The sequence below is a fragment of the Cuculus canorus genome, chromosome 14, assembly GCF_017976375.1.
Source record: "Cuculus canorus isolate bCucCan1 chromosome 14, bCucCan1.pri, whole genome shotgun sequence".
NCBI classification, from domain to species: Eukaryota; Metazoa; Chordata; class Aves; order Cuculiformes; family Cuculidae; genus Cuculus; species Cuculus canorus.
In genome coordinates, this window is record NC_071414.1 from 9,424,492 (window position 1) to 9,447,224 (window position 22,733).

At 50.6% G+C, this 22,733-nt stretch overlaps 1 protein-coding gene across 1 annotated transcript; it reads left to right on the forward strand.

Annotated features, from left to right (window-relative positions):
* The first annotated feature begins 517 nt into the window (after positions 1-517).
* On the forward strand, positions 518-20,760 carry SH3TC2 (SH3 domain and tetratricopeptide repeats 2). The gene is given in 20 exon segments (XM_054079889.1): positions 518-645; positions 4,169-4,398; positions 5,950-6,069; positions 7,232-7,336; positions 7,578-7,705; positions 8,198-8,303; positions 8,678-8,821; positions 8,942-9,140; positions 9,766-9,839; positions 10,632-10,827; positions 11,762-11,898; positions 12,853-12,894; positions 12,998-14,701; positions 14,816-14,996; positions 16,467-16,617; positions 18,072-18,194; positions 18,756-18,906; positions 19,479-19,675; positions 20,038-20,152; positions 20,155-20,760. Coding segments are annotated over 19 exon segments (4,035 nt in total). The 5' UTR covers positions 518-645; positions 4,169-4,298; the 3' UTR covers positions 20,217-20,760.
* Positions 20,761-22,733: the final 1,973 nt, after the last annotated feature.

The window sequence follows — 22,733 nt, forward strand, 5'->3', positions numbered from 1 at the left end:
TGAAGCGGCGGTCACGTTCGGAGACCCACAGGCTGGAGCAAAGAGGATGCTCAGGGTTCACACCCCAGTGCTAATGGGGGGATCTCACCGCAGCAGCCTGGTCTGCTCCCTGGTGCAGGGGTGGCCGCTGTGTGTGCCGAAGGATGGTCCCAGCCTCCTGACCCACCCCAGGCATGACCGACACACACGGTCTGTTTTCCAAGAGTGCTTACTTCCTCCGACTCTGGCTGAAAACAATTCGAGAGGAGCAGACCTCAGCATTTCTGAAAATTAAGCGCTGAGTTCAGCTTAGTTCAGCCCTGGAGCACGCTTAACCCTTTAGCTGTGGGATGGAGCAAATTTCCCAGAGCAGGCAGCAGCATTGGATTGCTGTGTGCTGCACAGGAAGGAGAAACGCAAAAAGGGTCTTGGAGGTGGAAGGAAACTGCTGAGTGAGAGCCAGCAGTGAAGAGAAATAACTTAAAGGCAGGCCTGTCCAGCTGCATTTCCGTGACTTGCCCCACTGGTTTTGCCATTGCACCTCCCCAGTGTCCAGCAGCAGTGCATGAACACCCTCATTCCCAAGCTGCCCACAGCTGTTGGCACACCAAGAAAGAAGCTGTCCGGACACCATCCAGTCTTGGGCCTGCAAAGGTGTGAATGGAGGTAAATGAGAGCAGAACCCTCTTCCCCACGCTCACATTTCCCTGTGCTGGCAGACATTGACTGCAGCCTGAAGGGCCCGTGATTGCGGGGAGGGGGCATGGCATGGGCAGGTGCTTATCACCACTCTGTGCCTATTTGCAGAGGGTGAAAGCACAAGCAGAGGGTGCAGGAATGAGGAAATGTCCCTGCTGGCCCTGCTTGCTCCTGCCAGTGTCCCCTGCGGCTCCCTCGGCTGCAGCCAGTGCTGTGGCTGGGGGGGGGGCTTTCAGAGGAGAAGGGAAGGAAAACACTGCTCCACCTAAAGCCAAAACGGGTCCCCCACCCATATCAGAGAATCAAAAACATGAAACAGGAGTTTGTTTGGGCCAAACCAAAATGTTTCATCTTATTTTCTTGCCTTTTCCCCGGACTGCAGTCAGGTTGAGGCTGACTTCCTTTTTCTTTCAGGTTTTTTCATAAATAACAAAGCAAAAAGCAATGAGGCATCATTTTGAACCTGCTACTGAATAGTCAACATCTGAGTGCTCCCACAAGGAAACAGGAATATTAGAAAAGGTTGATATTAACTCTTCCATTGTTTCCAAAGGAAAATAAAATCCCTGTATTTTTTTTCTGCTAGCCGTGTTTGCAGAGTTTAGCCAGGGTGCACAAATACTGCTGGGTCCACAGATCTCTTGTTCTGTGTGTCTGTATTTGCAATTTGCCAGAGAAGAAGGCAGTTTCAGAGCTGAGCGCCTCTGCCATCTCCCAGGGATGCTCGAACCATGGCAGAGGTAGAGCTTCTCCTTTTGCTGTAGCAGAGGCAGTCGGGGCGCAGCAAGGGCAGAAAGTCCCAGCTCCCAAGGATACAGTGCTGGGTCCAGGAACAGGGAACAGGTGAGTGCTGGGGGGGAGCCAAGGCCAGCGCGGACATGGGAGCCCTGAGCTGCTCCCTGATGCCATGCCTACGGGCAGCCTCGCTGGATCGTGTTTACTGCAGAGCTGGGGCGAAGGTGGTGCCTGGGCATTCGTGCTTTTCCTCGGGAGCAGTCAGTCTGCTGGTGTGCTGCGCTGTTTATAGCATAACTCCGGGTAACTCATTGACCTCCGCACCGGTGGCTCTGCTGGGAAGCGGAGGTTCCCAAGATGATAAGTTGCTCTTGGAAGAAATTCCTTTCCTTGCGCAAGGGAGTGGCGGTGCTGGGCAAGCTCGCCCGCCTTCCAAACACGTACACAGCCCAGTGCACACACTCACGGGTGCGCACCGCGTCCTGGCGCCGGCAGCATTCCCTCAGGGGACCTGGCTTGGAGAGACTGCAGCTTTGTGGCCAAGAGTTCTCCAGGAGGAAAGCACTGCTGGGGAACAGAGTGAGGGGTCCCACACGGGCACATGGAGAGGAGCAGGTCAGTACAGCCACTTGCACTGCTCTGCCCTTGCAGCCGCTGTGCGGGTTCTCTCGCTGGGTGCCAGTCGCCTGCCTGCGCCTTTTGTCCCCAGCTGAGCAAACACGGCCGGGGCATGGCGGTTGCAGGTGGTTGGAGCAGTCCAGTGCAGGGACACGGCTGTCTAAAGGTTGGGGACATGGCCCCAGGTTGGGGTAGAGAGTTTGTTTTTTTGTCCCGGCTAAATTTGAGGCTCAGATCCGGTGGTGATGAGCACAGTGGGGAAGGACAGGTTTGGCTTGGTTCCTTTATACCCAGAAACTAACAGGAGAACCACAGGAGAAATCCCAGCAGACATGCTGGTTGAAGAAAGTGGATTTGGTTCCAGGGAAAGGTGCTGCTCTGTGAAGCCGTGGAGACCGGTGGTGTCTGCAGCAGCCACATACCCTGGACAAGGAGTGCTCGGACAAGGAGTGCGCTTCCCTCCGCAGGGCATGAAATGGGAGGCACGAACCGTCCGTAGAAACTTACAGCTGTTCATAGAATCATATAACAGCTGTAAGTTTCTACAGACGGTTCGTGCCTCCCATTTCATGCCCTGCGGAGGGAAGCGTGGCTGACTGGCACTCTGCTGGAGAGGCTGCCCAGTTGGCAAGGCTACACCATGTTTGCAAAGGGAGTAGAGACCCTGGAGAGCTGGCACAGGCTGAGACCCCCCAGCCAGTGCAGACCAAGACCCTGGGAAATTGTTCTGTACTTATTGGACTGGGCTTTCCCAGGTCATGCTGAGGGCTTCAGCAGCAGCAAGGGGCTCTCCAGGGCAGATCCAGGGGTGGTAAGCAGCAGGTTAAGGAGTGGAAAAGGAGAGGTTTTGGGTTGCTGGCCAAAAGGGAAATTACAGTTCAGGTCAAGCAGGAGGTTGATGCCTTTGCTTGTAGAGGGGTGGGTTTAGTCACTAAGTTATGTAGGTAAACTTAAAAGCAAAAAGAAATTTCCAAATGAAGACATCTTTGTTTAGAAAATGAAACAATGTTGTGTTATGTTGAATTAAAAAAGAAAAATATTATTTTCCCCTGGGTAGAAGAATTTGATGCTAATCAACGGGCAGGTATTGCTGAAACAAACAACATAATGGATGAAGCAAAAAGCTTTGTCTGAAAATACCTGTCCTGTTCGAGCACTGACCACTTTGACAACATGGACCCAAAACAGCAACATTTTTTTTTGTGTAAAGATGTGCCTGACTTCAACACAGAAACTTGGGAAGTGTGCTCTGAGCACAGGCAGACAGCCCAAAACCTGCACCTGATCTGAAATCTCCATCCAGTTCCCACACCTTCAGAGCATCCCTAGGTTAGCTGAGGGGAATTTTCTAAATGTGGAGCTTTCCAGGGACAGCTTCAACAGGAACAGACAGTGTCCTTGCCACAGGGAGAGCAGCACTGGCCTGTCCCAGCACTCACCTTTGTGCAGGTCCCTGCGGCCATGCAGCTTTGCATGGGTAATATCAACTTGACTTTAGCACACCGGGAGAGAGCTGCAGTGCTTTGCACCCTAACATCTGGGGATCAGGAGGGCAGGCGAGCTGCAGCAAGGAGGACAAGGAGGATGGTCTGTTCTCCAGGCAATCCCAACATTTTTGACACCTTGTTTCTGCTGATAAGGTCTAGAAATCCCCACTTTTTCAGCATTCTCCTATGGAGGCAGTCTGGTGCCTGGCCAGGACTGCAAAGAAGCACCACATAGTGCAACTCACCCCACAAAGCCTTTTGGTTTGACTACACTTTTGTTAGAAGTTTCCCAGCCTGCTGCATGAACGTGGAGTCAGTCCTGTCATAGCCTGTCCCACAGCTCCTCACGCTTTGCTTTAGGGGTGTTGCAGTGGTGCCAGGCAGCCCCCATCATGACATGGGAGTCTGTCTGGTGAGAAATTACTTACTGGAGTAATTACTTACTACTTTGGAAAAGTTCAATATCTTGTCATGCATTGTGATGCTTGGGTGTCTGGGAGAGCCACAAACGCTTCTGAAGCACATCACAGCAAACAAGTCATTGCTGTGGTGGCACTGGTGTTGTCTGGTTACTGAAGTAAAGGTACATCCCTAAAAGGCCTCTCTACTCGTGACTTCTCTCCCTAGACCTCTTGGTTTTTATTTTGCAGGGGCTGTGTGGCTCTTCCCCAGGGATGCTCTGCAGACATCTACCACCCCTAGTGCAGTGAGACAACACAGCCGGTCCTGAGTCCTGGTCCTGGAGGCTGGGGGAGGTCAGAACATGTGAGCGAAGAGGGAATGTGTCTCCATCCTGGGCAGCCCAAGGGATCCTGCACAGCAGCCGAATCAGTCCCTCCTGGTGTTCACATCTGGAGTTTGGACAGTTCTGATCTCAGAGGTGAGATGAACTCTGCTAGCCCTGCAGGACCCCACAGTGTCTGTTCTTGCAGAGAAATCAGCCGCATCTTGCTTAGATGTAGCTCTGCTCCACTGAGGTCAACATGGAGTGGGCAGTGCTGACAGCTGCCCTCACTGTGAAACGGGCAGAGCACTGGCTCAGCTGGGCAGGGAGGTGGTCCAGGAACGGCTGCACAGCCAGGATGGAGAATGCTGGACAAGCACCAATGGGGCTTCCCTGCAGGTGAGGCAGATGCTTGCAGTGGCATCAGGAACAGGGATGCCTTTGTAGGTGGGAGAAGATCAACACTGAAGTTTTCCAGAGGGGCCAACTGGAAGCTGGGGTGATCTCGGCAGACCATGGGGCTTCTGGTGCCAAGGCCTGTGGGAAGAATGAGGGCAATGTGCCCCCGCAGACAGTGCTGGTCAAAAGGCTCATTGTGCATGGGGCTGAGGCCGAGCTCGGGCAGTGAGTGCCTTTCTCGCCCCTTGCTCTCCCCTGCCAGCGCACCCGCTGGCTGGCTTGGGGCTGTATGTGCTGCTGGAAGCATGGGCTGCTGCTGGGGGAAACCCTGGCACCGGGACGTGTCCCAGGGGCGCACAGGTAAGCTGTCCATGGGGGTGCCACAGCCTTGTTCTGTCCCAGTGGTGCTGCGAGACCTGTGGCTTCAGAGCTCATCCTATTGCCGGGGCTGCTGGGGAGGCTCCAGTGCTGAGACTCCACTCCCTTTGGCTGCCAGCCTGCCCTTCCCGAGGTGGCCACTTGCTTTGCCACTAGGTTTGGGTGCGTGGGGAATGAGGCAAGGGATTTTGGCCATGGAGCGGAGAGGAGGATTTGGGGAGTTGGGGTTGGTTTAGTGCCATTAGTTGGCTTTTCAGGAGCGCCCTTTTCAACCCCTATCCTGCTGTCACTGCTGCCCAGGACACTCTGCTAAGCTTGCAGAGCCCATGGAGTTGCTGCCAGCCTCTGAGGTGCGATTCCCACACCAGCATGTCCAAATGAGCTAACGGGGCTGTGCTGATGGGCTGGAGGACGGAGGTGGCTCAGGGCCAGTGGCTGTGGCCATGTGTCCCCTGGGAGAGCCAGTGCCAGCATGTGCCACAAGTGCCTCAGCCTGGGCTGCCAGGAGCGCAGCCCCAAGTGCCGGGACCTGTGCTTGGCTCCAGGCTGGGGCTGTTTGCTGCCCACTGTTCCAAAATTCTGCAGCACCAGGGAAGGTGAGTGAGTCACTGGTGGGACCGGGAACAACTCCCTGCTGGCTGTTTCAATTGGTCTCCTGAAAAAGCTCCAAGTTCTCTTTCTGAGACTGACACAAACACTGAATCAGTGGGTGGCACAGGGAGCAAACCAATTTCTTCTGTCTCTTGAGTGAGCCCTGACCCCTGCCAGGCTCTGCGAAGACCCACCAGCATGCTTTGTCGCACCACTGGCAGAAGTGGCGTGAGCAGTGTGCAACCTGCCACCACTTTTGACACATCTTATGGAGACCTTTGGGCAGGGAGCGTCCTGCTGGAGGTTCAAACGCCTCTCTCCACCACCCGTCTTCCCCAGGTGAAGAGTGTGAATACTACTCTCCCAGCCTGCCTGAGCTCCTGCCCCGTGGGGACCGCCTGGAGGGCACCACAGCCACACGCTGGGGAAAATGGTGGCAGAAGAAGACCATGGCATCAGGTACCCATCCCCAGAGAGGGGGACCCAGGCCCTGCCCACTGGGCCCTGCTGAACACGGTGGAGCCCGCTGGGATGCAGGGAGGAGAGAAAGGGAAGGAGGAGAGGAAAGGAAGGAGAAGTGAAGCAACTGGCAGACAAGCCCAGGTCAGACAGAAGCCACCTTGGGTGTAACTCTGCCTCATTTTACTTCCCTGTCTCCATTTCCTCCTTGTGTGGAAGGGGACAGAGTTGCTGGATGAAGTCCTTTGTTTAGTGTGTTCAAATGAGCTGTTGAGGAATGTAGAGCCTTTTCTTTCAAAGAAAAGCTCATTCATTACATGTCCAGCCTTGGGCCATTCTTTTCTGCTGCTAACTATAAATAAGTATTATAATTCTGTGCGCAAATAACAGTTTATTTGACCGACCAGCAAAGCTGGCTCAATAGGAAGAACTGTGGAGTATAGTTGTGGTCACAGAAGTGACTTAGAAAAGCCACTGCATGTTCCAGCTCCAGATGTCCGGGTATATGTTTGTCTTACAAATCTAATCTGATTATGGACAAAAACTGTTTTTTAATCTTGTCATCCCTCCACAGCCAATACAGCTGTGGAAGAGCAAGCTGGATTTTTATGTGCCTCAGCCTTCATTACCATCATTACCAGCTAAAGTGTCAGTTGCTGAATCCTTTATTGCACTAGCTGATGATGTGTGAAGCAGAGAGAAAGCAGCTTGAGTTTCAGATACTGACCAGAGCAAGAAAGGGGGGAAAAAAAAAAAATCTCATTTTGACTGTCGAATTGATGGGCAAATAGTTTTGCAAGCCCTTGGCTCTCCTTCACTGGGGAAGTGCTCTCGCTGTGAGGTCTTAAAAAAAATCTGATATTGAGATCAGGGGTCACCCTTCTACCATATCCACTCAGTAAGGGTCTGTCCCAAGAACAAGGAAAGTAAGTCCTCTCACTTCAAAGCCACTCCAGCACTGGAAAAAAGCCAGTCATCAAGGTTCATCATGTGGTTAGGACATAGCAATCCCATAGGTCTTGCTTTCAGCCTTAAGCATGATTTTAGGTTGATACCAGATTCACACAAGGCTTTACCTTCGGGTGGCTTGGTTAGGCAGAATACCCTAGACCTCTGCCGCAAAGTTTGACAGCAACTCTTCTGTGTCCCCTCTCCTTGCTAGGTGAGGCTGGGGTGGTGGAGCCAAGTAAACCCCCTACCAAGGCAGCAGAATACTCACTAGAAACCTCTTCAGTGCTGCTGGCTGTCAGGGAGTGCTTTCCATCAGGTAAAGTGCTGTCTTTGGCATCACTCAAATTTCTGGTGGCTGAACGTAGCAAGGCCAGGCACCAGAGCTACCCAACACCCATCATCCCTTGAGTTTCTCATCTTTTTAGCTGAAGGAGGATGATGGACTGGGTTTGTGTTGCTTGGAGGCACTGGTGGGGCTGGCTGCAGGGAGACAGTGTGGCAGAGGCAGCTCCGTGTGTCTCCTTCTCACCCTTAACCTTACATACTTCCTTTTAAAGAGATTTCACTCTTCTTCTGTGTTGAGAGCCGCTCTTCCCAGTGCCTCAATTCCCAGCTCCAGGAAGCAGCCAAAAAGAAGTTGTGGGCCCTGCAGAGTGATGACAGAAGTGTCTGTGCCCTGTTCAAGGTAGGTGCTTCAGCCCAGGAGAGCAGACCATGTACTGGAAGGCTCCCAGCATGATGGAGTATGTGATGGGACACCAAACCCAGATGAGAAAAAGAAGTTCCGCCAGGGACACTGCAGTGTGTTCCTACACATGGGCACTTTGTAGGGGACTGGAATTATGGGGGAAATGAACTGGTAGCAGATAAGAGGCAGATGCAAATCTGAGCCTGGTGTCAAGAACCTCGTACTGGAGTCTTTGAGCTGCCTGAGGGATAGATATCTCTGGTTCAGGTGTCGGGGTTTTAAAAGCACAGTGTTTCTGATATGCACCACAGGGGGAAAGATTTGGAGAATGGGACGGAGCCTCTTCACCTTCCTGCGCAGCTTCAGTCTCAGTTATGCTGATAAAAAAGTGCCTAGTCTCCTTTCAGAATCTAATATTACTCCTACATTGACAAAGGACACTCTACACCAGAGTCCATCCCTAAATCCTGCTTTGTCTTCCATGTGTAGGAGCTGTCAGCCAGGCTGGTCTGTATGAAAGCACAGGAGAATCGCTTCATCCTCACCTTCAAAACTCTAGAAGAAGTCTGGAAGTTTTCCACCTATCTGACGTTAGGTAATATCTTCAAGCTGTGGGACATCTAAACAGTGTGAGAAGCATTTTTGAAGAAGGTGTTCTTTGACATCAAAATACAGTAATTTAACAGGGTGGACAGATAAAGAATATGAATTAGAAGACCTCAGTGACAATCTACAGATTTATAAAACCACTGTCTGTATGAATGAAAGAGATCCAGGAGGATGCCCTTTAGGTAATTCCTCTATTGCATTTTGAGGATGGAGGCAGAATTAGAGGCTGTTGCCTCACGATGTGGTGACAGGTGACAACAGCGTGGTTGCAGGTGGCAAACTGGTAAGCACCCAAAGAGCAGTTCTTCACTGCCAGGTGAAGGAGGGTTGCTAACACTACTTTCCTTCTTGATTTCTTAGGGTACGTGGGCAGCTGCTTGGAGCAGCTTCTCTTTGACCAGGAGTACTGGCTAGACTGTGCTCTGATGGAGGACACAAAGATCACAGTTACTGTGGATGAAGATCGCTTGGCCAGCATATATGTCGGTTTGCTGCTCCAGGAAGGTGAGAAGGGACTGCTCATGTAGAGACTCTTTCAAAAGCATCTCAGCAGGGTTGTGTTGTAGTCTTATGCTGGGACTACACCAATGCCATTGACCTGGGCATGTCTCTTCCTATCTGCAGGTAACTTTTTTTCCAGAGCAGCAGCCAGTGTTTGTCAGAAGCAGGAGGGAGAGGAAGACCTTCAGCTCTGCAGGAACGAGCTGATCTATGTGAAGAATATTGGAAAAGAGTCCAAGTGGGAAGGGGTGTCCTTACTGACAAATCAACGAGGCCTAGTGCCTGTGACAGCCATAGAACAAGTACTTCACCCGTTTTACCAGTAAGTAGACTGGCCAATTAATAGTGCTCATGCCAAGATTCTTTCCTGATCCTGACGCATGAGCTGGCACCAAGCATGGGGTGAGAAACTGCTTTTGCCTCTGGCAATGGGCAGCAGCTACACAATTTCTGAGGATATGCATTATGCATAAAGACAACCACTGGAAACAGTTCAGGTCCTGGTAATGGGACAGGAGCAAGAACATACTTCACATATCATTCTTCTATGGTGTTGATCTAGGTCATATTCATGAGAATATTTGTGATTTATAGATAAATAACTGGGAGAAAAAGCATAGCCCAAGACTTAGGTAATGCCAGTCAAAGTAGGGGCTCACATTGGACACCTGTCTGAGCCTCCAAGACACATGCAGCTCTTCTTGTATTAACCTGGTGAAATCCTCTGTACAGCATGGAAAACTTGTCCTTTTCTTACCGTGCCCTTTTCTTACTATGCGTGTGAGGCTGCATTCATGAGGTGCAAACTGGTCTCCGTGCCCAGTAACACCATTACAAAGAATTACTGTAACGGCCATGCTCTCAGTGCTGCATAGCAGTTCCAGCACTTCCAGGGGACAGAACATCTGTTCAGAGAGGACCAGTGTGGCTCCCCTTTTGCCTTACAGGTGGTTTCTGAAGAATTATGCTGTGAGTTTTGGCATCTCCCAGGAGATCAGCGGGATGAACTCTCAGCCAATTGGTGAGTGATGCCTGTGTAACACAACTGCTGTTCCCAGGGTAGGGCATGGCTCTTGCAGACTGGGCTTTTACCACAAATGCAAGGAGTCTATCTATCTTTTGTTCTGACAATGATACTGCATTGCAAAGTGTTCTAAGGGACCACTGTGTCTTTGGGCTCTCTTGAATGGAAAACAGAGCTTATAAATCACATGTACCTGGAAGGACAATCTGAGGAACACAGTCTACAGAGGACTGCTAGTTACATCCTTTTGCCACTCTGTTTTTCTGTTCTGCTGGAATTTTCTCTCTCCTTTAATTCTTTCAGGACTGAAATTTTAAGTAATTACATTCCCACCAACGTGCACATGAAATCTGTGCTTACCCTTCACCCGTCAGTCTCAGGCAATTCCTGCCTGGACACGGGCACTATTCAGAGCATGCTGGACATGAAGGTCACTGCAGGTGTGAATTTGGCATGTAGTGTGATGGACATTTGCACTGATAAGGATTTCACTCCTGGATGAGAGTTAAGGCAGTGCAACTTCTCTAAGTTCCATGTTTCCAGCCACCTTCCATACTGCTGCTCTAAGAGGTTTCAGTCTTGGGCTGTGTAGCATTTATCCATGCCTCTTCTATATTGTGTTATAATCCTCAAGAAGAAACTGCAGAGATCTGAGTCCAAGAGCACAATAAATCTTAGGGTACAGATAGACAAGTTGAAATCATGGTGTTTCCTTGCCCAAGTCTTTTCCAGCAAGGAAGTTTTAACAGTGCCCTCACTCCGAAATGTTCTTTTGCCTTGTTTTCCCAGTCAAAGGCAGGTGCATAGCCACAGAGGACTACAGAGGAGCAGCAGGGGATGAACTGAGTTTCTGCAAAGGAGACAGCATAGAAGTCATCGGCTTCTTCATTCCAGGACTTACGTGGTTTGTGGGCAAATCCCTCAGCAGTGGGAACATTGGCTTTGTTCCAGCCCGATACATAAGTCTGGAGGCTTGTGAACCTTTGTAAGTTTACTGCTATTATTTAGATTAAATTAAACTAAGGAGAAAATGAAGGGAAGACTCCAAGTTCCAACCCAAGGCTATTTGAGAGTCTAGGGCAGGTAATTTGCTTTGCAAGGCCTTCATAGAAGATTAATTTGAGGTCTGTCCGGAAGCCTTAGCCAGGCTTTTCTGCCAACAGGCTGCAGGACTCTTTGCCCAGGCAAAGCAATTGTATCTCACTTGCTTCTGGTCCAGATGCAAAGGCAGCTCAGGACATCTGTGTACCAGACAAGCTGGCTTCACCGTTCCACCTAGAAATGTTCTTGACTCTGTAGCTTTTCTGACGAGCTGTGAGTCTGGCAAGGATGGAGAGAGCAATCACTGCTGAGGAAACCAAGTCCTGCTTTGCTTCCTTCTGCCCCTTTGTTTTCTGTGGATTGTTGAGACAGAGCAACCACTGGCACAGTTCCTCATTGAACAGAATTAATCACCCTCCCAAGGACACAGACAAGAATTGTCCAAGGAGGAAGGGTGATAGCCTCACTCTGAGGACCCAGGCAGTTGTCTTTATTGCTGGTTTAAAAACATAGCTCTGGGTCAATACCCATCCAAAAAAGGCTTCTAGTCCAATTGTGTGTGTAGCAGGACTTTTCTGTGACACTACAGAGAACAGAGAGGAGATCAGATGATGCCCTGGCCTCAGAAAGGCCTTCTGGAAACAAAAAAAGACCAATAGGTCCCTCCTTCTTGTACCCATCAGTTTCTCCATGGAGAACCTGTATCTGAGAGCCCTAATGGGGAATGTGTGTAAGCTCTTGTATTCATCTGCAGCAGACTTTTTCTGGTGTGAAGAAGAGGAGGAATGGGAATACCCATCCTCATCCCACAGGACAGCTGCAGTGTCAGGGGATGGGGAGACACTGACTGTTTTTCCCTGACATCTATCTCAACCCAGGGGAAAGAGCTTGGTGTTTCTGAGTGAAGAAGAAAAATCACCTCTCCTGCGCATCCTCTGTAATGGTGGTGAGCAGCGCTTCACCACCCTTCTCAGTGACCTGGCACGCACTGATATCACCTCTGTGTACCGGCTGGGTGAGTTTCCCCCATTCTTACATGCTCAGACCATGGCTCCACACAGAGAGCAATGCTGGGCAGTATCTGGAGAGCTCCTTGCTTGGGGTTTTACAGAGTAGACAACTGCTACGGTTGAGACAGCCTCCAAGCTATCTGCTCAGTCTGGTTGTGGAGGTTGTAGCTACCTTCATGAGCTGGGTTCTGCCACACTGTGATTTGTAAGGGTTTTCTCTGCTTCCAGGGCAGCTCTTCAGTTGTGGTTCACCCTGGCAGATGCTGCTTTCGACTGATCCCGGCTGTAGGTCCCTGCCTACAGCATGTTGCCTGCTGCTATCTGACCTTTGGGTGTATATCGGAGGGGCTGAACAGCAAAAGTAGCAGGTGACATCGTCTGCATGGCGTTATTAGGAGTTAGGAGGTCAAGACTCCTGGGTGCTCTTCTCACTTTCTATATGCTTGCTGTGTGGCTTTTGCACCACAGCTAATTTCTGGTTTTCTATTTCTTGCCTTCTCACTACCTAGAAGTACAATGCGGCCATACAGGGCTGAGCTTGAGATCTCTTGGATCAGACCAGGAGGTGGAGTCCAGGTAGAGCCGATCAGAGATATACACATATCTGAAACCTCTGAATACACACAACAGGGCTCTTGAGAGAGATAGCTGATTAAATCCTACCTGTCAAAAATAAGACCTGCTTGTTCTCAGGTAACTATAATGTTACCAGTGCTCACCTTACCAGCAGCTAAAATCTGGTCTCCATGGACTTTCATGGAGCCAGGCCATACCAGATGGGGAATTGAAACTGCGGCTGCATGTGGTGTCTGTGGCCAGATATAAGCCTGCTCTCCCACATATGGGTCTGGGGTTCAGCAGAGCAGCAGGGGTTCTCTATATGGTTTAAACACTGTGCCTGCACATTAACACCAACCAAGGCTTTGAGCTTTTTGTTTTCTGTTTGTGTCTTTGTATAGATGGTTTTGAACCCACAGCCGTGTTCCTGAAAGTGCCATCAAGTGAGTATGTCGAGGGGACAGAATGGGTTGCTTTTGTGATGACTTCTGAGGGTGAATTTTGACACGGGGCAGCATTTCACTGTGGTTTACCTGTCCCTTCCAGAGGCTGTTCTCTGTGACTGTAAGGATATCCAATTGCTCCAGTCCTGGGAGGAAATAAATGGCTTGGCTACGACTAGCACCTCTGAGCTGTCTAGCCCAGAGAGTGAATCAGACCCTGCCATGGTGAAAGATATTTTCCTGGAGAAGCTGAATGACTTCGATGATCCCAAGTTCTTTATTGACCTCAATGCTGGATACATGGAAGATGCTGATGTCTTTGACCCGATATTGACCTTCCTTAACCAAGATAGTTATGTGACCAGTTTTCAAAGTCTCTATGATCATCGTTTTTCCTTTCACAATTCCACCTTTGGTGGTTTCTCTGATGAGGATGAGCTGGTCTTGTACCTTGAGACGTCCAGGAACAGGGCCAAGAGGACTCATGCAGTTTGGGCTCATGTCAGGCTCTGTTTTCTCTTGGGTAAGCTCTGCATCAAAAAGGTCAAGTTGTCCCAGGCCCGAGTCTACTTTGAGGAAGCCATGAGCATCCTGGACAGGAGTTTTGGGGACCTACCCCTGCTGGCTGCGTTGCATGTGAACCTTGCCTCCATCTACTTGAAACAGAACATGAAAAGCAAGTTCTCCCCCTTGCTGGGAAAAACAGTTGCCTTGCTTGTTTGCTTGCCTGATCGCTCTTTCAGCTCTGCAAATGAATTAGAATTCATGATGTACGTCCTAAGGGAAGCCATTGCTGTGGGCAACACTCCCTTGGAGGCACGGGTTTGCTTCCTTATTGTCAACCTGTTCCTACAGCTGGGCAAAACAGATGAAGTTTTGCCCTTTACTGAGCATCTTCAGTGTCTCACAACCACTATACTCAGCCCAGATACTAGTTCTGTGCCATTGGATGCCACCCCTGTCTTGAGCTACCTGTATGACAGGAAGTATTTGCCAAATATTGCACTGGCCTCTGCCAGGTCATTTGTTCCCAGTAACATCAAGGAGGCACCAACACCCATTTGGAGAGCTGGCTTCATCCTCCAAAATGCTTCAAAACTCCTGGGAAGCCAGCTGGAGAAGAGCAACATCCCAGCACTGGCTTGTTACTACCTGAAGCAGGCATTGCACTTCTCCTGTGAAACCAGAGCTGCGTCTGCCCAGAGGACGCTCTGTACCATCTTATCCAGGATGTACCTACAGCATGGTGTGTTGGACGGGGCTGTTTGTTACGCAGCCATGGCCGTAACCCTCAGCAGACTGATGGGCGAGGAGGAAGCTTTTGAGTCTTCCCTCTCTTTGGGGTGGATGTATCTCCTGAACGACCAGCCTGGCCCAGCTGCAAACATCATGTGGCAGCTCTTGCGCTCTCTGCATGGAACGGAGAGCATGACTCAGGCAGGAGCTGTGCACAATCTCCTGGCCATCGCCCTCAAAGGAGACGGGCAGGTGCAAACAGCTGCAAAGAACTACCTCCAGGCTCTGCACAAAGCCAGGGAGACTGGGAACAAGAGGAACCAGGCTATTGCTCTGGCTAACCTAGGGCAGCTGAGCCTCTCACAGGGGGCGAACCAGCTGTCTGAGCTCTATCTGCTGCAGTCAACTCAGCAGTATGCTGAGCTCCAGGGCAGTGAAGATCTGGAGATGGAGTTGGTGTGGGTGCTGCTGTGGCTAGCGCAGGCCATGGTGAACAGGCAGAAAGTGGAAGATGCTAAACTCTGTTACGAATTGGCATTGTTTTTTGCCCTGAAGTGGCATAACGTGACAAGTGAGTACAGCTTTGTTGGTGGGAACCAGAGTATTGTTCACCTCTGCGTGGCACCCTATCAGGTCCATAATGCAGCTTCCTGACCTGTCCCTTTCCCTTCCCTGTACCGTGCAGGTCAGCTTCATGTCACTGAGTCTCTCTGCCATTTCTACCACAAAGTGTCCCTCAATCTCCAGGCCTGCATTACCTACCATGAGCACTGGGTATCTTTGGCACAACAGCTGCAGGACAGAGAGATGGAAGGCGATGTATTACAGACTCTCAGCCAGCTCTACCAGGCTTTGGGCACATCTGAGTAAGTCCTGCCTGTAGCTGTTAGATGCTGTTAGAGTGGAGTGCCTGCTCACCTAAAGCGAGAGCGGTGGCTTTCCTGGGAGTCCCAAGAGAGAGGTGGGGAAGGTGTGTGGTAGGTCTTGCTGCCCCACAGGCAGGCTGTGAGTTAGTGAGCTGCTGAGATTTGTGAGATGTCTCTGTGCAGTGAAGAGGGGAACATTTCAATATCAGACAGGGCACCACGACATCTGGGCAAGTGCCAGGCTGTTAGCTGGCAGAGAGCTGGGGTCTGGCCAAACACACTTTTCCAGAGAGCTATCTGGCTTTGATCAGAGGGAACCCAGTGACAGGGAATTCATCACTTCCTTTGGAGTCTTATTGCAGTGATTAATCACCATTCATCAGTAAAAATAGGTTCCTTATCTGTTGTTAGAATAAGTCTGGCTTCAGCCTTCAGCCACTGAGTCTGCCCTTCCTATCTCTGCTGGAATATTTTCCCCAGTGAGGTACTTAAGACCCCATATCAGCTCACTTTTCAATCTCCTGCTTTGCACGTGCAAGTGACTGATTAGATTAGGCAGGAGGAGGGAGAAAGAGACCTGGGCAGACCACAGACTTTCTTCAGCCTTTGGAGGCAAATGTGTAAAATAGTGGAGAGCTAGCTCCCACCTCCTGGATGGACAAATGAGCAGAGGGCATCATTAACTTGGATGTTAACCTTCCCATGCAAGGTCACGATGAGTTCAGAGGGAATGAATTTAGGCACCTGTCATTTGAACAGTGCTATTTAAGGTCACAAAGCACTGCATTCCCTGGACTTGAAGGACATTGAAGCCCAGTTGCCAGCAGGCGAGACACCAAGCAAACATGCCCTGGGCACTACCCAGTGCTCCCTTTGCTGCAAATGCCTCCTGCGGGCAGCGTGTCCAGCTTTGTTTTATATTGACTTGAAAAACTGCTGTAAGTTGTTGCACATATGGCCACAGATCTGCCTCTTTGGCTGCTGCGTTGAGGGACAAACAATAGAGATTTGGGTTTGGGTGACTGAAGGTGTCTGGAAAATGGAAGGTGCAAGCACTCCCTGCCTGTGTGCTCCCACTTGTTCCTGGGAGTGACTCTGTGGCTTAGCGTAGGGGGAAAATAAGGTTTGCAGATGACATGGACAAACCCCTCTTTATCAGCTGAAACCAGCAGGGAGGTGAGGAGCAGCCCCTCTGGGAGCAGGCTGCCTTGGGGCTGTGCTGAGCACTGGGGGCCCCGGTTGATCTAAGGTTTCCAGATGATACACATGTACCCTAAACACAGAGACTCCCACAATTTTAGCAGGACACATTGCCCAGAGCTATGGCTGTCCAGTAGTCTTTAACCTCTGACAACTGTAGAAGGAGAAGACATGATTGCCAATGGAGAGGTGCTGTGGTAACTTCGCAGCTGACTGCTGTGAGGATCCTGTGATATCTCTGTAATGGATTTTTGTCTGTTGCCATCACAGGGCTTTGAGACACTCACTGGACTGCACCAAACAGAGTCTAAGGATCTTCATTGACCTTGAGGAGACTGTAAAAGCAGCAGAGGCCTGGCTGCAGGCAGGAAGGCTCTACTATCTTATGCAGGAAGATGAGCTGGTGGAAATGTACTTTCAGGTATGGAGGAGGTAGCTGGCTTAATCCCATTCTCACCTCAGCTAGCTGCATTTGCATCACAGCTGTGTGGCTTGGTAGGAGCCCTTGTGAGCTGGAAGACCTGGAAGGGAAAATTCTTATGAGCAGTGTAAACCTACTGCTGGAAGGAGGAGCTGTTGCCTTACACTCATGCACTATCTGCCACTGAATTTCCTGTCTTTCCTTCCACCATAGTGGGTTTAGAGGATTCTTCAGTCAAAGTAAATTTCTTAAGTAAGAAAGTTCCTATTGAAGTACATATAGATAAGGGGTAAGGTGCCAGGGAAGTGCTTGGAGACTTCACGGAGTAGAAGATTACTGGCTTCTTTCCATCTCTAGCATCATTTTATCATCTGAGCTGCGAAGAGGAAGAGCAGCTTATAAAACCTTAGATCTTCATTCAAGGAGCAGCTTCTATTAAAAGATGGGAAATCCTTTCATGCGTCCACAGTAAACAGAGCAGAAGGCTGGTTAGGTTTGCTGGGGCTGCACTGAGCTGGGGTATCCAGCAAAGCTCTGGCTTGGGCACATGTTTTAGAGGATGTTTTAGGCCCTCAGTGTTATCCAGAAACAATTCTGAACTGGTGAGGCTGAGTGACTGAGGTACACGTTGATGGGAACAAGGAGAGGAACCGTTCCCATCAGCCGTACCAACTGCCCCTAAATCAGGGTGGTGCAGGCACGGAGTTACTGATACAGGGTGGCTCCTAAGTGACCTGGGTGAAATGAATAGATAGCTTTGGCATCAGCCTGTTTCCTGCTGTTCACAAGAGCAATCTGAGGACCATAACAAAGAGCCATCGTTGCCTCTCTGGCTTATGGTTTTGGCTGGAAGTCAGGGTGTAAAGCAGGGGTGTATTCCTGTTAAGAAGGGCCAGCCAGCGCCAGATCCCAGCAAGGCATGTCTGAGTCCCTGAGAGGTTCCTTACCAGGCAAGGTCACTGACAATGATAAACTGTGATGGTGTAAGGAACAACATGTTCTGGAAGGTGGCATCAGGGCCAAGTACATAACTGGCACAAATAGCTGATCTTCCCAGAAGTTAGCATACATACCCTCCCTCCTGCTGTCTCCGACCTTTCTCTAAGTTCACCTTCTTAATCTTCACATGGGCTCCATCACATCCTAACAACAGACCAGGGTCATGGCAGCTGCTGGCTGCACTCTCCCAACTCTGATGCTATCGGGTATCCCAGCTGACCGGTCCAGTACACTGACCCTGCACCGGGATGAATTACCTGGCTCCTTGCTCCATCCTTACACACATCACTTGCAAATGCAGTGCAACAGTCCCATGCACCTGCTGGCCAAGCTGTCTGCATTCTCTTCGGAGCGCTGGGGTTCACATTTACAACGACTTCGTTTTATTTAATCACACCAATGTCTATGTGCAAATATCTCTTTCCAAGTCTCACTCCACTTCCTCTTCCTTTTAGGCAGCCATTCAGACTGCTCTGAAATCCAAGAACTTCTCCTTGGCCATGGATCTTTATGAAAAAGCAGGTGATACCTTTTTTAATGGCAGCCGGAACAGAGATCGAGCAGTGGAGTTTCTTAGGGTATTGATCCCTTTGAGTGTGTCTGTCCTTGTGTCTCCACAAAGTGATGGTTGTGGGGACCTTTGCCCCAGGGTGGCTGCAGCACTGCGTGGCCATTCTGGAGGGACAGAGAGTGGAGAGGGATGGGGTGGTTCTGAGCGTGCCAGAGTGCACACATTGCCGCAGGGCGGGAAGCCCAGAGCCGGAGATATATTTTGCAATGTCTGCACCTCACCCTAGAGATCATTTAGGAGGTGTGAACAAGATCCTTACATTACAAATTCCAGCAGTGTTAGTTGTGAGCTGATTACTCCTGGGGACATGCTCTGGGTCAGAATTCCTGGCACCTAAGGAAGGGCAAAGATTTGAGACTGAGGTTTTAAGAACCACGCTCTGGGATATGAAACTCATTTTCAAGGTAAAGAATGGGCCAGAACCTGAACCTGCAGCACTCAACTACTCCATCATGTGCCTGTCATGCCAAGCACTTTATCCATCTCCTGCTGCTCTGCCACCTCTCTGTGGCTGGTGCTGTAGCCATACTTCCAGGAACAGCTTGGACTCACTGTTCTCTCTATTCAGGAAGGTGCTGTGCCCTTGGCCAGGAAACTAAAGGCCACTAAGACAGAGCTACGGCTGTTTAATAAGCTGGCAGAGCTGCAGATTGGGCTGCGGGGCTACGAGAAGGCACTGGAGTTTGCCATGCTGGCAGCCAGGCTGAGCGTCAGGGTCGGTGAGTGATGCACACCCACAGGTACAGTACTTACTGGCTCCTGCAGATGAGGGTGGCTTTCTGGTTGAGAACAGTGTGCTCATGAAAAGGGGATCTCCTGCTCTCATAAGACTAAGTGGTAACATAATTTTAAGGCCACTTCCTTTTTTAAGCTGCATGACAACCATATAGGAATGCTTTTCTGTGGCAGTGGTGAGACTGTCTGAGCTGAGCGTTGTTGCTACACCAGAGCACGGGAAACCTGGTGAAGGCACAGGACTGAACAGTTCCTCTCTGCCCTGGCTGTTCTGATAAGCTCATCTCTTCCCATTACAGAAATAGTTTGAATGGGCAAAATGCCAGCATAAATGTCTGAGATGGAACCGGTCTTGTAGTAACCCTTTCCAGCACCCAAGAAATGCCCTGGTTGAATTACATACTCCCTAGACAATTTGTCCAGCCTTGGTATCACTGGCTGTTTTGTCTAAGGCATCTTCAAACCCCGTGCCTCCTTATGAAGATATCCATGCCCCCAGGCTGGGGATGTATTGCAAGTGTGCTGTAGGCTGACTGTATCAGCAACTCTTTTCCAGGAGACCAATTGCAAAAGCTGGTTGCATTCCACCGCCTGGCTACAGTCTACTATTTGCTGCATATGTACGAGATGGCAGAAGAGTGCTACCTGAAGGCACTTGCCATGTGCCCCCCATTGCTGCAGTGCTCTGGAGAGGCCTTGTACTACTGCAAGGTGTATTGCCACCTTGGCAACCTGGCCCTGCACAAACTGAAGGTAGGAACCTCTTTCCATGATACTGTATTGAGCACTCTGGTCTTTGATGTTGATATGAAGGTTGAGTATCACCTAAGCTGCCAGAGCAGGCATACGTGTAGATGGCTGCATCCTGTGATTGTCCATCCTAGCTCCAGCTTTAGAATAAATGTGCGCAATGCTGACACAATCAGGTTTTGAAAGGGGAGAAGCAATTTGGAAAGAAGTGCTGGCATTTAGCTGTGACTCTACAGAGTCCATTTCAACAAAGTCAGGTGTCACTGGGTTCTGCCTGGAACCACCGGGCCCTGCTCCAGCTTCCTTAGACGCTGTGACCTTCATTTAAACCGTTTCCTAATGCCTACCTTGTCCTTTACGGTTAGGATGGACAGGATGCAGCAGTCTTCTTCCTCCTGGCCCTCGCCGCAGCGATTGAGCTGGGAAACAAGGACCTGCAAGACCTCATTCGTGCCAAGCTGTGGGACATCCCCATAGCTGTGTGATTCCGGACTGTGCCACGTACCAGCCCAGATGGCTGAGCAAAGGCAGCCACATCATCTGACTGACCCACCACCCCGAGGACTCAAGTGCAAGCCATTAAGCAATGTCTTGCTGTGTAGGCTAGATAAGAGATAATTTGTGGCCAGCTGAGTTGGACTTAATTGCTGCAGCTGTGAGATCCTGAGAAGTGGCCACTCACTTGGGTGGGTAGGTAGCTGCTGACAAGGCGATAAGGTTATATAAAGCCTTGTGGTAAAGGAATTCGTTAGAGCACCCGAACAGGAGGAGTTACAGCAACTCCCAAATGGAGATCCCGATGTCAAGTGGTGCCCGACGTGGGGCAGGGTATTTCAGTCACGGCATTGCCGCACCACTGGCACAGATCCATGTGCTCTCCAGAACAGCCAGCCTGGAAGAGGTGCTGTGCTGTGTCCTAAGGAGCTGTCAGCGTTTGGACTTCTTTCCTCAATGCCAAAGGACCAAGCACGCTGGACCCTACCCTCATTTTTTGGGAGCCAAGCTGTGTGCCATGTGCCTGCCTGTCCCATGGGACAGCACAGGTCAACCCCAATGTGCTTTAACTTGAATAGCAACTTCTTTATTTATGCCTGACTGGTTTCTGTACTGTCTGGTCTGCAGGGATCTGTGACCCACAACTCTGCAGAGCCCAGAGCCTCTTTGGTACAAAGCACCACTAAAACTATTGGCAGTCAGAAGCAGAATTAGGGAAAGGAGAAATTAAAAGGGTTGCATGAGCCCCATATGCAAGTGGGCAGCTGCTTGGGGAGGAGGAAGAGCCCTACCTCACCCTAACCCTGCCGTTCAGCTCCAGCTTTGGCACTAGAGCAGCTGGAGTGGCCTCTTCTGACACACAGCCCATGTGCATTTTCAGCATCTAAAGCGTGAACAGGCCATGGGTCCTGTGTGGGAAAAGATCCATTTGCTCAGTCTTTGCAGTGTGGCACCGATCCCCAGCTTCTCTTCTTCAGGCTGCAGATCCCTGTGGGATGCAGGAGTGTCAGGGAGTGGATGGCAATGATGGGTGCACACTGGCTGTGGCACACATCCAGCCCCCTGCGCAGGGGTGCTGACAGGGGGCGGGGGGACTTGCAGCAGGGAGAGGTGGCTATGCAGGCAAGCTGCCTTCAGATGCCCCGAGCTGCACAACTGAAGAGGAAATAAAAACTCCTTCACAGAGTGAGCAGGGGGAGAGGGAGGCACTGAGGAGGCTTCTGAGAGCTGCCTCCCAGCACCGGCAGCAGGCACACAGCTCTCCTTCACAGCCCATCTCACCACCAGAGAGCAATAAATGCCCACGTTTGCAGCCTCAAGCGGGTGAGCGCTTCTTCCTGGCTAATACCAACCTTGGTTTCCAGTTCGGACTGCTGCACAGTGAGGAATGATCAGTGTTTCCAGCTTATCTCTTTGCTGTGACAACCAGAGGCCAAAGAACCAGCTGGGGCTTCACAGCGAGACCCTGCTCCAAGTCCTTCCACCTCCCTGATGTGCTCCACTAGCTGGAAATGCTGAACGCAGGACATTTATTTCCTCGCTGCGCTTTGTAAACTCTGAGTTCATTTTCCCCTTCTAATCCCTGCGAGGCATCCATCATGGGGGCAATGAATAGTTCACTGCATGTTTACCAAGCATTCCTGCAATGCCATTAGGGGAGCCTCAGCCCTGCACTTAGAGGGGGTAAATCTTTGTCCCATTTGAAATGGAGTAAGCTCAGGGAAGACTCAGTCCCGTAAACCTTCCTGCCTCATTCCACAAGGCTGCCCACCCCTTGCTCGGTTCGGTGGCTGGTGCTCACCATGTTAGGGCAGGATCTTTTCAGCTGTTGTCAGGTAATTCCTGGTTTGTTTTGTTTTGTTTTTCAAGCAGGGAAAATAACAGCCTCACATCTTCATACCAGAAGGGAAGTTGACAACTGGACAACAGGCTATCGAGGGGTGGGAAGAGAGGGATGCCTTGATGGTTCTGGAAGACTTGAGGGTCCACGATGTGCAGAAGTGCCCTTCCCATCTTTCCTGCTAGCACCGTGCTTAGGGATGCTGCCCAACCCCATGGTATCTTGCCTCCAGCAGCTGCTACACCCAGATTGTCTGGTCCTCAGCAGCGCCCTTTGGGTCCTTGAGGTGGAGTCTGAGGCCACCCCAAGGCTGCTGCCCAGGCATCCCATCAAGGCTTTTGTTTCCAGTGGTTGTAGCGGCTGGTGCTGCGCTGCTGGCCAGGCTCTGTACTTGGCGGCCAGAATGCAGTGGGCTGTGCCTCTGTCTGTGGCAGAGTCCCGAGACCCACACCAGTGGCCAGTGGCTGTTGTGGTTTACATCAAAGTTAAGCCCAGTGGAGGATGAATCATGCAGAGACAATCCTCGCTAAAATATCCCTTCCAGAGCAAAAACCTCAGGCTGCTCTGCCTAGCACCAATGGGAAAAAATGGATTTTGTTTAAATATAGAGGGTCAGTGCCTCAGCTGGTCTAAATCAACTAAGCTCCATGAAGTCAAACAGACATGTTCTGATTTGCAGGGACTGTGGATCTGGCCTTTCATATTTAACCAAATGTGTCCTCTTTA